This window comes from Homalodisca vitripennis, chromosome 1 (assembly GCF_021130785.1).
Source record: "Homalodisca vitripennis isolate AUS2020 chromosome 1, UT_GWSS_2.1, whole genome shotgun sequence".
NCBI classification, from domain to species: domain Eukaryota; kingdom Metazoa; phylum Arthropoda; class Insecta; order Hemiptera; family Cicadellidae; genus Homalodisca; species Homalodisca vitripennis.
Window position 1 is genome coordinate 35,959,402 of NC_060207.1, and position 17,476 is coordinate 35,976,877.

Below are 17,476 nucleotides of genomic sequence, written 5' to 3' on the forward strand. Positions count from 1 at the left end.
GCAACGCAATACCATCTGAAGTCATCTGCTTAGAATAGAACTATAAAACCATTGACAGTTGATGCCTGCACTCTAGTACAGTTTTTGTCCTCTGTGGAATTGCAACAACAAACTGGCCCACATACTGGGGGTCTGGCTAGTGTCAGTCTTAAGTGGCTCTTCACATGTGACAGCTACTGTGACTGCCGTCACATCGTCACAGTCACAGCCATGCTGATGGCAGTGGTGCTCATCACAGCCGTCACCGTCGTGGCACAGCAGAAGACAGGTGTGGACTCCTCCAGTGGGTTCTTCAGCACTGGCCAACAGAAAAAACTTAAAGAGAAAGTAGAAAAGCTGGAAAACTTGGTCTTAAAGTCCAAAGTGGAAGTTCTTGGAGAAGTGTTCAAGAAACATTTTGATGCCCTTATTGCAGCTGAGAAACACCACGTAAGTATGGTGTGATTAATGTTACAAAATAAACTTTCCATTATATTTTTAGTGGGCGTGTCATGTTGACAAAGTTTAACTCACTCTGGACAAAGATTTGAAAAAGTATTTTATGTTTTCAGAAAGTGGAATTGGTGTTTTTGATTGATGCCTCGTCAAGTGTGGGATCAGAAAATTTTCAGTCAGAATTGGAGTTTGTAAAGAAGTTGCTGGCAGACTTTTCTGTCTCTTACAATGATACTCGAGTAGCTTTGATTACTTTTTCATCCATTGGACAAGTGGTTAGTTCTAATTTTGCTAATAATATTTATTATTTTTACTATATTTAGGTAAAAAAAAACAGACATTTTGCATGTTAATTTTATACCATATATCAATTTTTTACAAATTATATCCAGTCAAGAAGATTTTAAAATGTGATTAAAATGTTGTGTATTGCCAATATTAAAAGTTTCTCTTATTAAATGTTACACCTAGTTTTGCTTTCAGTATATTAAATCATACGCAAAATGACATGTTAGATTGTTATAAATAACATAGTAGTTCCAAACCAATATGAACATCACTGTATTTGTAATGATTTGAACAACATAACATTTCTACTATATTTCTCTGTGATGTGTATTGCTTATAAATTTACTGAAAGTAATTAAATATTCTAATTAGTATTTTATTCCTTTTTTCTTTTCGTAAAATATTTTTTTAAATAAACAATTTTACAATAAGAAAATACAAATATTAATGTCATGCAAAAAATAAATTATTATAATTATATGGGCGACAAGAGTATTTGCTATAGCAAAGATTTACTCTACTGGCAAGCTATAGTTCATAATATTGATCCAAAAACTGAAGTTTTTATATATAAAGTAACATCTTATGTAACAAAACAGTGTGGGTTCAATATTAAAGACGACTTGCCTGCAGAAAATAAAGCTAACTTGTGTCAACAATGTAAAAAGTATCAGAAATATTACAAATTTTATGATGCATTAATCGGAGTAGAGTTTCATTTGGAAAAGCATCATTTTTTGCAAACATTACCTTCCCCATTTGAGTATGTAAAACGCATTAAAATTTGAAAAAGTTAACAATAACAAACAAATAAATTTTAATATGACATATGTTTGGATTGAACCTTTTTTAGACTCTAACCATTTGATAACAATGAGATAAACGTAACAAAGAGACAAAGTAATAATGTATTTATGTAATAAATACTTTACTGGCTTATCCTAATGCCAAATAAATGTTAATTTAATATACTCATCTTTTATAAGTCGTATTTTTACAAATTTAAAATATCAATGGTTGATTTCTATTTCAGCAAAGGTGATGAAACAAGTTAGTCTAATTCTAGACCATTATTATTTACGAGTACCATTTTATCCAAGATCTATGAAAAGGCAATGCACAGTAGATAATTAATTATCACCTAAATGGCACAAGGAGGTCTAAACATTTTTAGCATTTAAATTGTTGTTGATGAATGAAAATCACTGTTATTATTTTATCAGAATTAATGTCACTATTTCAAAACAAGCCCATAAACATTTTATGAAAAAAATAAATTTGTGGAGAAAACTGTAATAATATTGTAGAAAACGTTAAATATTATTAATTAAATGAGTAATTGTTAAACACTTATTTGTTATCATCACTACTATACTCTGTCAAAGAGTTTTTAGCAATAAAAAATATATAATTAATTCTAAAACAAGCCCTCCAACAATAATGAATGTAATTATTATTGGAGTGTTTGTTTATAAATTAATTAAAGAATTCCAATAACAAAGCTCCACAATGTATAAAGATAAATACATAATAGCATATTTTAATGAATTAAACATAGTTTTAGTTTATAATTGTACAATTGGAACTATTTGATGCATTAATTGTTTTGTGTATTTATGATTAAAGATTATTTGAACTAAACTGAATTAAGATGTTAAAAACCATTTAAATAAAAGTATTAATATTTTTATGATACATATGTTATTAAATCATAACTAACTGTTGTTTTAAAAGAGAGGACCAATATTTGTTATTTCATATTAGTGTTCTTTTTAATATTGTTAAGTTAAATATCGTAAAAACTGGTTTAATACAAAAAAAACTTTAGTGAGTAAAATTGAGATGTCTATTAGTTCTTAAGACAGTCAAAATCTTATCTAAGTCTTAAATCAGTGATGGCTAATGACTGAGAAATTATTATTTTATTTTTAAGTAGACTTTATCCTATCTAATATCTCTAAAATTTCATTACTCTAGATCATTAAAATATATTTTCTTAGTTATTCATTATTAAAGTCTAACGTGTTGTATGGTTACTTTTTTGTATAATTTTTAAGTCACTTTATTTATTTGTTTATTAGTTTAGTTAAGTGAGCTTTAAAACAAAAATTATTATAAGTTAGTCAATAGCATTTTAGCAGATCAGCAAAATGAAATTACAATATAATTATTCTTAATGCTAGGAAACTAATTAAAATGTTTATATTTTTAATGAAATTTTCATTAATTATGTAATGAGTATAAAATAGAAATAGAAATAAGTTATATTAATAATAATTTGGGGGGGTTAAAGCATATGACATTTTCACTATAGAATTATATTATTACCAAATACCCAACAGTATTTATATTTTTTCATAGGTAAGAGAAATAGACTTGATGAGCCATCCCAATGCTGACCTTGACAAATGTAGTGTGCTTCATCATCATGCCCAGTATACTGGAGGTGGTACATACACACTAGGGGCTATGCGTGAGGCTCAGGTAATATCTCTGTAAAATTATACTAATTTTTAAGTGTTTAATTAATACACAAATTGTAAAAAATAAATTTTACTGCATGATATAGTGGTATCCAAATATATTGAGCAGGTTTGGGATTGAGAATTTAAGGGACATACTTTTATTTGTATATTTACTGTGTCTGAGCAACAAATCATGCGATAGAGGACAGGGTTAAGTGTGCGTTTGCAAATACAACAATTCAATGGTTATAGGCGATTCCGACATATTTCTCCTGTCCAAAACTCTTCTATTTTATCCAGATATTAAAGTGGGTTAAACACTTTACTAACGCTAAGCCAAATCCCAGAGAGACGTACATCGTCACTGAACTCTGTCTTCTCTAAATACTAAAAAACTAACTTAATTGTATTGAAGGACCTGACAAAACGTAATGAAAGTTTATCAATTTAAAAAGTAATCTCAATATATGTGTTACTCTGTCAAATGATAATTCTCAGTTTATGTACAAATTCTTTTATTCTACAATTTGCTCATTGCCATCATGGTTACCCATGTCATCAATATAAAATTATTCGCTTATCTTCAGCCAAATCCCACGGAATGACATGAACCATTAAGTTACCCATGTAGAAATCAAACTTTGTGCAAAATATCAATGGGTCCATGGGTTAGTTTATTTTTTATATATGTGAACACACAGACAGAAATTAAATTTTTCTAGGTACTCAAATGATAAGCTTTGTTAAAGCTCTATAAAAAAATAATATGGTTAAATCTCATTTTATGGTCTTTCATGTATTAGGTTAGTTCTTTACCTGAAGAAGAGATCAGATTGCAGATCTCGAAACGTAGTGTTACTGATTTCTTGTTTCACTGAACGATGGCAAATGTCCGTAAAAATCCTGTTTCCTTCACTTTCAAGAAACTTAGAAACATCCCTTACGACTTTAAATGTTTTTCAGACAAACACCTATTCTGTATGCACACACCTAAATCTTCTGCAAACAGAAAAGTCTCAATATTGCATGTTATATTGTATGTTGTGAGACAGATCATTATAAGTATTGGTCCCAAAAGTTATCTTATTAGTATACCGCAAAAACATGGAAAGTTATTTACAAACTAAATGCTGTCTATTTTATAAGTGTTATTTTGAGAAATTAACAATTCTTGTACTAAAGAAATATATTGATAGCTTATCTAGTAAAATTATGTGATCCACAATGTCAAAGACTTTCAATATATGAAAAGACCTAAATTAAATTTTGATTAAAATGAAAATGATTCTGATAACAAATTATTAGTTTCCAGGTATTGTATAATTCATTCTTTATAAGTTATTAATCTTTCAATAACTCTTAACTCTGTATATATTATAGATATAGACATATAATTTTCACAAATATGTGCTGTGCTTCTCTTTATGATAAATATGAGGTATAAATTTAATTACCATAAGTAGGCCTGACAAAAATTGAGTTACACATAAATTAAATTGGTGTCATGTCAATGAGAAATTCAAATATACTTTAATTATTTTCAAAGTTCAGGAAGTAGTTCATTTTTAATCACCCTGAGTAGTTATAATTAGTTATTTTACATTATTTTACTATTTAGTCTTATTTTATTATTGGGACTCCAAATGACAACTGCCCTTAAAGATGATTGAAGAATAATTCCATCCAATTTAACATTCCACAACACACCTCTGATTGTTATAGTTGCCAACTCTGAAAACATTATACATTTTTAGTATTTTAAACTCAAATGATGTAAACTTTATCTTCTTAACAAGAAAAAACAGTACATTTAATTTTTCCTATATTCAACATTGAATGTAATTGTCTTGTTAAAGCATTAATACAATTCTTTACAGGCTATATTTTCACACTCAAGGCCAGGTTCTCGAAAGGCATTATTCTTGGTAACTGATGGCTTTTCAAATGGGGGAGATCCAAGAGATGTAGCTAAAGCACTAAAATCTGATGGTGTGATAATATTTACATTCGGAGTCCATAGTGGGAACACTGCTGAACTGTATGACATGGCTTCGACTCCTGGGGAGGAGTATTCCTACATTTTGGACAGTTTCAGTGAATTTGTGGCTCTGGCCAGGAGAGCCCTGCATAGAGGTAAAAAATCTTAGTGGAGGAGTTGTTTGTAAATATTATATCATTTTTCATCTCGCCAGAAATGATTTTAGAAGTTGTGATCAGCAGAAGATTATTTAATGAAGCAATCATTCTTCATTAAGTACAAATTTATGGATTTACATTGTATTTATTGAGTTCTTGTTAAAACCAATAGTTGAGAAATATGAGGCCAATAGAATGTACTTGATACAAAATAAAAGTTTGGAAAGAAATGAAAGCATTCCAAAAGAAAATAGGTCTGTACCGACTCTGGTTTACATTGTGTTTATGGGAGTGGGAATTTTAGATCGAAGATATGCTTAAAAGCCATGTTCCAATGATGTTTCAATGGTTTCCTTAATGCACACAAATACCATGGGTCACTATAGTTTTGAATGAAAAATATTTTTTTTTAATTACAATAAGACCACGATCTTCCAATTTTTGTATATTCCACTATATGCATTGTGTTCATTGTTGGAATTCAGTCCATACAGTATTAAAAACCAAATACATATAAAAAGCAAGTGGAAATTTTGAAAACAATACTGTATATATATATATATATATATATATATATATATATATATATATATATAATAAATAATTTATTATACTATATAGAACATATTGTGATTATTATTTCTATAATATATTGTAATGGATTTCCTAATCCTGTTGTGCTCCATGTTTGCTAGTTCCTCTCTCTGGCCTTACTCTATGATTGCACAAGATTGATTAAAAAGCAATAAGTTAGTTACAACAGGATATGTTCTATGAAAAAATATTATTAATGTCATTGACTCAGGTTTTTCATTAATTTTGTATGGTACATCCCAAATTGGACTGTAAAATTACAAAATATATAGAATACAATACATTTCAGTAGTTCAGCACTTTAGAATCTGAAATGCTTAGCTATTCAGTATCATATTATTTAACATTACTTTCTTATATTACAATCTTTAAATAATTTTTGTGACATATTTTTTGCTTTTGATATACTATAATGTTCCAACTTCTTTATGTTAACATCAATACATTAATGAGACGAAATTTAAAGTACACATTGATAATCTAAGCAAAACTCCATTATGACAATATGCAGACAGATGTCAAGCAGGACATCCAGACTTCTTGGACTTCTATTTGATTTCTTAGTTTTTATTTTATTTTTGAACCAATAAAATAATGTTTAACTTTCAATATTTCATTACTATACAATACTTCCTTATAAGCACTTTGTAATCTGGAAAAATTCCAAATTCAACAGGTCTAAATATTATAATTAAAAGAGGTCCTACTGTAGTTATGGTCTTTGAGAGCTACTTCTAAAACTTACAACAGTGAATCCATGCAATATAAAGGGCAATAGAAGGCACAATATTGATTGATTTCATAAAACTATCTTTAGATTTACTTGAAAGTAAAATGTAACTGGTGTTGCATGTAGATCTATCAGCTGGAGTGTACATGCCCGTGACCAACAGTGGGCTGTGCCAAAATGTCTGTAGCTCTCTAGCGCTGTGTGCCTGTGGGCTGCGGACAGGCCTGTATGAGTGTCTGTGTCCCCCGGGGTTCTACGGGCTTGGAACAGCTGATCAGGAGAGTCCTTGTCTTCGTAAGTAATATTTTTTAACAATTTTAATGATATTACTTGCAAATATATCACATGTGAAACTAAACCGTTACATGTACAGCTTGTCCAAACGGAACTTATCACAATGGGGAGGTGCCAGGGGATGTGACGAGATGTACTCCTTGTCCAGATGTCAACCATATAACCCTGGGACCAGCTGTGGGGCTGCAAGACTGTGTCTGCAAACGTGGTTTTGTTGCTAATGGAACATTGTGTGAAAGTAAGTGAATAAAATTAATAGTAAAATAATAAAAAGTTTCATTCTTAATGATATTTTATCAAATTTTACCTGTGAGTGAAACTGCTTGGTTATTGTATCTCTGCCATAATTCTTATGATACTGCTAAAAGATTCCTCACTGCTGTTACACCGATAATTCTTTCACAGAAGGAAATAAAATCATATATGTATATATAGTATTATGTACTATTCAGTAATCTTAGTAATGCAAACCATTTGGGACCTACATGTAAGCCTACTTGATCGAATTACTACAATTTTAGTTTAACCAGAACATTTATTCCAAAGCAGTAGGAAGTGATTAATTCATTGAATCATATTGATTGTCATTGTAATCTGTGGTGTAATTAAAATGTCATTACATTGAAAGGTGATGTATAGAAATGTAATCAGTTCTCTACAGTAATTATTACTAGTCAAAATAAACTGTGTTAAGTGTAAACTATTTGACTCTACATTTTATAAAATCGTACTTGAGTATTAAGGAGATCAAGGAAATGGATATTTTATGCTCTCTGCGATTTCTGGCATATCAGCTATCAAACTGCTGTGTTTACTACAGTCTTACAGCCATAACAGTGTCTGTCACACTAAAAATATCAATTATTCATTGTTAAAATTTCCATCTGCATTGTTAGATAATCGTTAAGGTTCTTTTGCTAGTACACCTCAACATAATCTATTTCCTAAATTTATCTAATTTTCTAATTTCTTTGATCTAATTGTAAAATGGAGCTTTCCATTGGAATATAAAGTAAAATAAAATTGCGGTGACAGATAAGTAGGTGTAAAATTGAAATCCCTTTCTCCCACTGATTATGATAAAAGTGTAAGTTATATGCTCATGTCAATCTTTTGTTACAACTGGCCAGCTGAGAGCCATCAATCAGCCGTACTCCAGTCATTACATATTTTATGTCATAAGTAATTAATAAAAATATATAACTTTATTATATTTCCCAAAAGTTCTTGAACTATTGTTTGCTACAATTGTTAGCTCTTTGTTTGGCCTCTAACTTTGGTTTGAAATTGTAAACGTTGACTTTTAACTTATATCTCCATAATAAAAAAAGCATAACAAAAGACTTTCATATTGTTCCCGAAATAAAACTATTAAAATACACTTGTCTTCATAAATTTTCCATTAAACATGGTTTCCTGTAAATAAATTAAGCAATATTTTTAATAATAAGTTTTTGGTTAATTCTTTTTATAAGTGAAATATTATCTTAATCAAATACTGTAGACGATTTTATAACTTAATTTTTTTATTTACATTTTTTACAATAGCTTGTATTGATTATAGAATATGGCCCCTTCCTATCATCGATAATGAAGAGCGTGTGGAACCTGTGCTACTTAGCCATATCGCTTTGCTCAGATGGGCATAGCCTGATCACTATCTCATCTAGTATTCCTGTTACATTTGTTCTTGTTCTAAAATACTGAAAAAAATTCCATGTTGTCGTTTCATTACCTCCAAATCCAGTGTGACCTGGGACCCAACACACTGTGATATTGTTGAGTCTACCTAACTTGGAGACTGCAATATAACAATCTCAAATGACCTTTGACCTGAACCCAAAAGAAGATAGGGCTCCAAGGACTACCTGCTGTTTGTAAAAATGCAGTATTTATTTTCACCAATTTTCATGTTTTCACAGGCACACTCCATAACAGCTGTAACTCCTGTCTAGAATACAGAGGTGACTCACCCATAGGAAGGTATTAGCTCTTCGCACGTGACTAATAAATCCATTAACTTTCCTGCAACACCAAGACAAGTAAAAAATGTTTTTCCCTTTAAGTTCAAAGCTAATTTTTATTATAACTAAATTAAAAAAGGTAAAAGCAAAAAAAGTATAAAACAGAGCATTTTACTTAAAATTAACATATTTAGTGATAAAAATAAAAAAGGACTATTTACAAAACTGTTTATTTGAATGTAATTAAACTGAAAAGTTTTATAAACTACTAATTATTAGTATATTTTCTAATCACAACACTAACACAGGATAAAGAATGATAACGAGATACGTAGTAGACGCACACTCATGACAACCGAGAAAGCAGTAATACATGCCACGGATATGTTTGGTTATGGCTCTGTAGGAGATGCAGAACTGACGAGCAGGTGGTCAGAGTTAGACAAAGGGCGCTCCCTCTTCCCCTGCCGCAGAGTGAAGGTCGTTTGTAAATACTTCCTTGGCAACCATGATGAGCACAGTACACCGGGCATTTCGAAGGCCTTTTTGTCAATCAAAAATTCTCCAAAGAGACATAATCTATAATATTGTATATAACTTTATTTGGCATTTTAGCAAATTATACTTTTGTTTAAATACATACTGTTTTAGCAAATTAACTTATGTATTTAGTTCTTAAATCTAAGTTCATACTATTGACACCGTTTATATTTGTATATTTATTCTTGTAATGTAATGTGCAAATGGTAAATAAAGATTGTTTTGAATTGAATTGAATTGAATAGTCAAAATCTAACATTATAATATATCTGTCTACAGCACGGAAAGGATTAACCCTCCCTCATAATATCCACACCAGGTTCCCAAGACAGATAGTCTTCGATCCATCAGTGTACCTTTCCTAGTCACAGTGAGTTCTCTGACTGTGATAGTCTATCGTATTTCTAATGTATAATTTAGATAAACATAGTAAAATGTTAATAGTGGTGTTGTGCCTCAGTGGTGAAGTGTCCTGTCCTGAAGCCGCCAAAGCATGGATTCTTTGTACGAGGGACATGCGGCAATGTAGTCAACGCAGGCTGTGGCAGTCGCTGCAAGGTTGGCTACACTCTCATCGGCTCCAGTGTGCGTCTCTGCCAACAGGATAGCAAGTGGTCGGGCAAACCACCTAAATGTGTTGGTATGTCAGTCTTTCTCTTAACCATTAAGAATAAGTATGTCATGTTAAATATGTCTTTATTTATCTGTTTGGTTCAATAATTGTTTTGTATCTTGAAGTAATAAACAAAACTGTAATAAACAATAGCCTATTTAATATGTATGAATATTCTAACTCTGTAACTTTGAAGTGTATCAGGTTGTAGCGCCAATTTGATGTGTGTCACCCCCACGTTGACTGCTGTAATTTGCTGAAAGCCCTTTACCTTGACTGCGTCAATTTGCTGCGGATCCCCTCCACGTGGTTGTGTCAATTTATTGTGAGTCGGTTCTTTAGTGTTGTTGACTCACCATGTAGTTGTACGCCTTTTTGTCACCAGTGGCACGTTGTTGTACCATGTTGCTCATCATGGTATTGGTCGCCATCTTGCCCAATGCTAGCTGCATTCCCTTGGTACTGCTTAAAACTTATTAAATTTGAATGTCTGTGGTGTTATCACCAACAACAAGTCTGTGTGTATCTCAGGTTTTAAAATATGTTAAGTAGTGATTAAAAAATTTAATATCACTCCATCACACTTTTTATAAAGGGGATATTCAAAGAAAAGTCAAACCAAGTGACCATGAGATTAATTTATTCCATGTCACACTCTCAATACATATTATAATTTCACTCACCTTGCAATGCTTTGATAATTTAAAAGACTAAAATAATATCCCATCCTTCATTAAAATTTCAATACACTATACAACAGATCACTACTATCCCAGGAGAATCAACACAACCTCCTTGCTTCAAGTCTGGTGAGAGAAGACCGAATCTCCGTATAAAACTACGGATACCGACTCAAAACAATACTCATCCCCTCTCTCGTTCAAATCAGCGTCTTCACGAATAAATATAATTTGATTCTTTTCTTATAATTGTCGAAATTTATCACGTTTACTATAATTAATCAATTTAAGTCTTTCTATTTTCTTTTTATTATTTTTTCAAAGCTTTTTATTTAAATTTTTAGCAACATGTGCTTTATGACGTCATCAATATACAAGTCATTAATCCCACAATTGGCTTTTCTGCGTAATTCTATTTAGCACCTTTGTAAAACACGAATTTCGGTTATGTTTACTTCATTTTAATTGATCAAATCTTTTCCCGTATAAAGTTCAATAAATTTCTTCGTTATTAATTAAATAAACTTCAATTCCGACAACATGTGATTCACTGACGTCACAGTCTGCCGATTCATTGACGTCACAGTCTGCCGATTCATTGACGTCACAGTCTGCCAATTCCCCGCGAATATTCAAATGTCGTAATTTGACCTGTTACAACTTAGGATTGTATAACTAGGATACCGTAATATATTTTAATCTGTACATTATCACTTATGTGTATATTTGCTATGAATATGTTGTTTCCTCTTTATATGACTAAATTCATCAAACTTTTATGAAAATTACAACTGTTGTGTTTTAGAACAGATTAGAAAATTATTAAACTCTGGAACTGGCAAAATTGCTATTTACAATGCATTTTTTCCCCCTGTGAGTACGAATTTATGTATCTAACAGTATGGCTGTTACTGTGGTATAAATGTTTTTTTTTACTTTAAAGCTATCTTATGGTCATGAATTGAACCGCGACTCCAAGGCTAACTCCCGAGTCTGAGAGTAGTGCCTTAGACCACACAGCAAACCTGACTTGATATCTTTGAATATGCAGATAACTCACTTAGGATATCCACTGTTGCTGTTCCAGTCAACTGAATTGTGTGCCAGTTCTAGGGTTAATTCTTTGCTATCACAAACGAAATTTCCCGCCAATAAAGTTATTTTTAAACTTTTTTCTTTGATCCTGCTAAGCTCTAATAGGTGATATGTTATATTACAATTGTTTCTCACAGATAGCTACTTTTGGCAAATCCTAGAAAGTTGTTGATTAACACGTTTACTGTGGCAAACACTGTAGTGTGCTTATGCTGCCTCATTAGAATACTCAGCATAAAACTGCAGATAAGGCATTAAAACAAAATATTTGTGAATATTTAGTTCGCTCCCGAGTGGCACATATTTGTGCCGGGCCAAGTGTACATACTGCCCTCGCATAATGCTAAAGAGTTTCATAGTGTAACACCATTGAAAATATTACACTATCCACAGCCCAAAGTTGAAAATTGCTAAAATTAGGTTTTTTTGCGCAAACAATGAGTTATAATATATATGAAATTCTAATATATTAGTTTATTTCCCTTTTAGAGCTTGTTTTTTAAAGGCACATATGTACCGCTTGGGCTATATAGCAATAAAAAGTCTTGGTTTTATTGCTGTAGCCCAGCTGGCACTTATATGTGCCGCATAATAATGTTTTCTCTAAAATGGATGGTTGTTTGAATAAAACAAACATTATACAGTCGTTAGGTTTTATTTATAGAAAACCCGCTACACAAAATATTTGACTTCACTATACGTTATTACAAATTGTCAAAGTATTCAAAACTGCTAAACAAAATTACTTTCTTACGCGCACTTTACGACACATTACTTAGAAAGTTCGTTCATCTGCTGCTCATTTTTCATGCCACGCCTTGAAGCAGTCTGGCATACAAAGTCCAAAGCTCTTGTTCTCATCATCTTTGCTGTCACCACACACGAAAAACGTAGTTTTCCGTTTCTTCTATGTTAGGCGACAATTGATGCACCTAACCCTCTTCTCTAGCTTCTTTGGAAAGTGCTGCTGAACCGAGCTGCGTCTTGAGGGGCCAGGGCGAGGAGTGGGCAGAACCTGGATGAAGCTCTCGATTACTGTGTCCCTGTACTGGAGGTAGGTCATCTTCGAGTTTGGGTACAACTTTGAATGGATAAACTTACCATTCCAAAGGCAGGCATCCAACAGATGGAAAAAAACTTTGACATACCATCTTAGACTTTTCCGGGGGGTTGAGTAGTAACTGATCATCTGATCACTTCTATCTATACCACTCATTGATCTGTTACATGCAACAACCATACTTGGTTTGTTGACTGGATTCCCCCTCTTATTTGTCACTACCTCAAACTCGGGCCCGTTAGTTGTTGAAATTGTCAACACATTTCGTTTATCCCTCCACTTCATGATGGTTATGTTGCCTTTTTGTCTGCTGATATACTCTCCCTTCTTCAACTTTTGCTGAATTACAGCTTGAGGATTACCTTCTCGGTTTTGCTGTAAGGTGCCACACATGTTGGTCTGTTTTTCCATGAGACCTTCAGCAAGAGCAACACTGTTGTAAAAATTATCTAAGAATAGGGAATGTCCTTTTTCCAGATATTTTTCCATTAGTCGCATCACTACCTCATACGTATGACCTTTGCTGTCATGTACAATTGTTCCCTTGCCTGTATAAATCAGAATGTTCAAAATAAACCCATCATGGGTGCACAGTTCATAGAGCTTAATGCCGTATTTATGCCTTTTATTTTTGATGTACTGTCTTAAAGACAGTCTCCCTCTCCACCAGTAGCGTAGCCAGAAATTTCGTTCGGGGGGGGTCCGAAACCGGGGGGGCCGAAGTAGGCCATTTTTAGTACATCCCGGCAGCAAAATTTTGAAAGGTTCCGTAGAGCATAAATGCCTGAAGAAACCGTTGAGCAGATACTTTCAATGCGATTGTCTCAAGTCAGACTTCGATTAAGGTACATTCCGAGGAACTTGGTGGAATCAGTTTCCTCTATGAGGACATCGTCCGCCATCACAGCAGCGCGATCCTCAATCTCTCTTTGCCGCAAACAGAAATTTAGTGCATTTGATTTGGAGTTGTTGGTCCTCAGATTTAATTTAGAAAAAAACTGAATACATGAATTCAGTTCTAAAAAGGAAATGATTTCTACTTCATGTTTTGTTGGAGCTTTAATGCAGAGCGTTGTATCGCCAACATACTGGACCATTTTCCCTCTCAGGAACGATGAGTTCCGCCTGCTGATGTACACAAGGAACAAGACTGGTCCAAGTATAGTTCCCTGTGGGACTCCATAGGAAGAAAGTCGCTAATTTAAAGTGATTTAATTGTTTTTTTTCTCGATAATTATATATGTATTAGTCGGCGTTGAATTCATACCTAAAATCACCGTCCTAACATAATCCTAAGTACCACTTTTACCTCAACCACTCAACCAATGAAATCCAAAATCGGCAAAACTTGAATCTGTAGAGAGCTTTTTTTCGGTATTTACCGACCGGAAGTGATTTTTTTTTCTCGATAATTATATAGGTATGGTGTACAGTTTAATGATAACAAAAATCGTCGCCTAACTCAATCGAAAACCCCACGTTTATTGAAGTCCAAATTAGTTGAAGTTCTAATCAGTAGAGTTTTTCAAGTGTATTTTCCGACCGAAAGTGATTTTTTGATAATTATATACACGTTTACAGTTTAATGACACCTAAAATCAACGTCTTAACTTAATTCTATGTAGTCATTTTACGTCCCCACGACGAATTTGAACGAAGTGGTCGCTAATTTAAACTGTTCGCCGTGTTACGGTTCAGGTTACTTTGCGACGTCACGTGACCGCGCCCTATTGAAATACCGTGATTACACTACACTATCCGAAAGACCGAGCCCAAAAGTATCGTTTGATACTTTATGATTTAAACGAAAGGACAATTATATTTTTAACAACGGTCACTTCAATCAGTGAAATCAATCAATTTAATGTTTGTAGACAAGAGTAACGATAACTGTCCTTTTTTCTCCTGCTCCATGCTTTATTTTTTAATATGTCTTAAAATTTCGGGGGGGGGTCCGGACCCCCTGGACCCCCCCCTTCGCTACGCCACTGCTCTCCACAGTATCATGGCCTCATCAAGAGACAGATTTTTGCCAGGGCTGAACACTTTGGCAATATTAGCTAACACATGACTCAGTACGTTGTCAATTTTATGAAGCTTATTTCCAGTGGCATCACTATCAGCATCATAAAAACAAAGGCACTGCAAAATTACTTGGAAACGGTTCCTGCTCATTGTTTTTTTAAAAATCGGGTGGTCATACAATGGGGAAGTGGACCAGAAGTGGCGAATACTTGGGAAATTTAAATTTCCCATCAGCATACAGAGCCCTAGAAACTTTTTCAGTTCTTCTGCAACTACAGGAAACCAGTTATTCAAGTTGGAATGACTTAATAAAGGGTTTCCCCTAACTGAATCAGCACGTTTGTTAATCCAACAACAAATTTTCTCAATAAGTTCGTTGTCAAATAAAATACTAAAAATTTCTAGTGAGTCAGTAGCCTCAGTATGTACTTGTTCTTGGCCAACAAAATCATGAATCGTGGGTAAATTAGATGTATTTTTCCACTGTTCCTGTGTTTCTTCATATTTATTATGGATACTGTCCACAACGAACTGGACGTTGGGATCATTAGCAACATCATTGTTTTCATCATTTGGATGAACAAACTCAACTTCAAGATTGTCTGGGTTTAGTCCTACAGTAAAATAAATATCCCCTTCTGGGTTAGGCAACTGAACATTTGGTTCATCAGGATCGTTTACGTCATTAGGCCTATGATTGTAATCTGAATCAGTATCTTCATTCGAGTAATCTGAAGGGTTATACTCACTTTGTCCATCGGAACTAAACAAAGAACTAAGATCAGAATCCCCTCCCAACTCTCTGTCTATGTCACTGCTGTCATCCAATATCACACGCTCCATACGTGGTCGTTTACATCGTTCCATAACTGCTTTTATGTTTCACAGCACCACATAAGTAAATCACTTCAAAACAATACTTTGCAACACTTTTAGGTTGGATTTAACTATTAAAAAACACTTCGCCTACAACAGCTGAAATATAAACAAAGCAACAGGTGTACCAAACAGGAGTGCCAACATAACATTGTATTTACCTTCACTAAATTGAAGTACCCAGAAACCGAGCGGCACACATGTGGGCCACACATTTCTATAGACCGTATACGAAGTTTCAGAACTTTACCAAAACCCGTATCTAAATAAATTAATGAAGAGTCAGGAGGAGTCAGCGGCACACATTTGTGCCACTGGGCTATTTGAATGGCCCGGCCGGCACATATATGTGCCGGCCGGGCTATGGTGAAATACCACGCGGCACAAATATGTGCCACCCGGTCTATATTTACGGAAATATATTTGCATTGCGGGAGAGTGAACGTGTTAAGGCTACAACAGGAATAATTTTGATGATATTAATCATATGTTTACAATTTCCAGATGTTTTGTTATGTCATTATTTTTATGTATGTTTATGTATTAAATAACAGTTAAGTCTGAGTAAATTTGTTTAAATCAGTGACTTTAATTATTGTTCAGTAAAGAGATGTCCCCGTTTGCAACCTCCACATAATGGAATTCTGGCTTGCTCACCAAAGATTGGTAATGAAGAAGACTTTCCTGTGGATGCAGAGTGTAGGTTCTCTTGTCATCCAGGCAGCTACCTTGTGGGCTCTCCCCTACGCACATGTCTCCCTCTCGCTCGCTGGGATGGTCTCCCTACCACTTGCAAACGTATGTCAAATCCATATGGCTGTAACGTCCAACTTAAATATTGCAGAGTAATGGCTGCAAATGATTTTTCATACACTAAGTCTAGAGGCATATTGTGCAGTGTGATTCCATATTAATTTTTGTGTGGATTTTTTACAGACAAGTATTTATAATTACTGACAAAATTAAATTTTATTATTTTCTGATTTTTTTCATTTACAATAGTTTTTTAAAACACATTATTTAATAGGTTTAGCAAGGAATCGCTTTGCTTGTTATAAAATATTAGTAATAATTCCCAATAATAATTTAACTCAATGATAATTAATTAATTTTAAAACTTAAAATATCAGTCAGACTAGGTAATAATTAATTGTAACCTTATCATTCCAGCAATAAAATGTATGGCTCCCCCCAAAGTATCAAATGGAGTATGGCATCCTGAGGAATGTATGATAAACAGGAAACTTCCGTTCGGCCAGAAATGTCATCTTGTTTGTAACAATGGCTTTGACAGAGAAGGACCAGAGGTTCGAGAATGTGTCAAGAGAGGTTCATGGACCCACAAAAAGGAAATTTCAAAGTGTATTGGTAAGTAAGAATTTGATATTTTTTGTATCAGTGATAAATTAAAAATAATTATTCTAAGCTTAACAAACAAACAATAATCATCCCTGTTCCAAATTGCCTTTTCAATCTGTTTTTTACAGGAGTTTTCCTGTAGATAGGGTTCTTGTTTCTTCTTTTTTGAAATTTCTTATATAATCATTTGATGAATTGGGGCAAGAAACATTTGTTGGAGTGGATTTTTCCTTCGGTTCAGGCTGTTATCACATTGGAGGAGTGTGTGCTTTCTTCTGTTAATCCAAGATTTTCTCTTGTTTAAAAAAAAAAATATTGAGAT

At 33.2% G+C, this 17,476-nt stretch overlaps 1 protein-coding gene across 4 annotated transcripts in view; it reads left to right on the forward strand.

The window, feature by feature from the left end:
• LOC124359740 (sushi, von Willebrand factor type A, EGF and pentraxin domain-containing protein 1-like) overlaps positions 1-17,476 on the forward strand; it is a 78,536-nt gene continuing 61,060 nt past the window's right edge. For 2 of the 4 annotated variants that reach the window (XM_046812742.1, XM_046812751.1), the window contains exons 1-9: positions 4-429; positions 552-710; positions 3,085-3,207; positions 5,066-5,321; positions 6,775-6,942; positions 7,022-7,180; positions 9,907-10,086; positions 16,399-16,593; positions 16,966-17,163. In XM_046812742.1, coding sequence (XP_046668698.1) covers positions 211-429; positions 552-710; positions 3,085-3,207; positions 5,066-5,321; positions 6,775-6,942; positions 7,022-7,180; positions 9,907-10,086; positions 16,399-16,593; positions 16,966-17,163 — 1,657 coding nt within the window. In that variant the 5' untranslated portion in view covers positions 4-210. Of the gene's footprint in view, positions 430-551; positions 711-3,084; positions 3,208-5,065; positions 5,322-6,774; positions 6,943-7,021; positions 7,181-9,906; positions 10,087-16,398; positions 16,594-16,965; positions 17,164-17,476 lie in introns of all 4 variants that reach the window. The other 2 variants (XM_046812768.1, XM_046812759.1) reach the window with 2 other exon arrangements.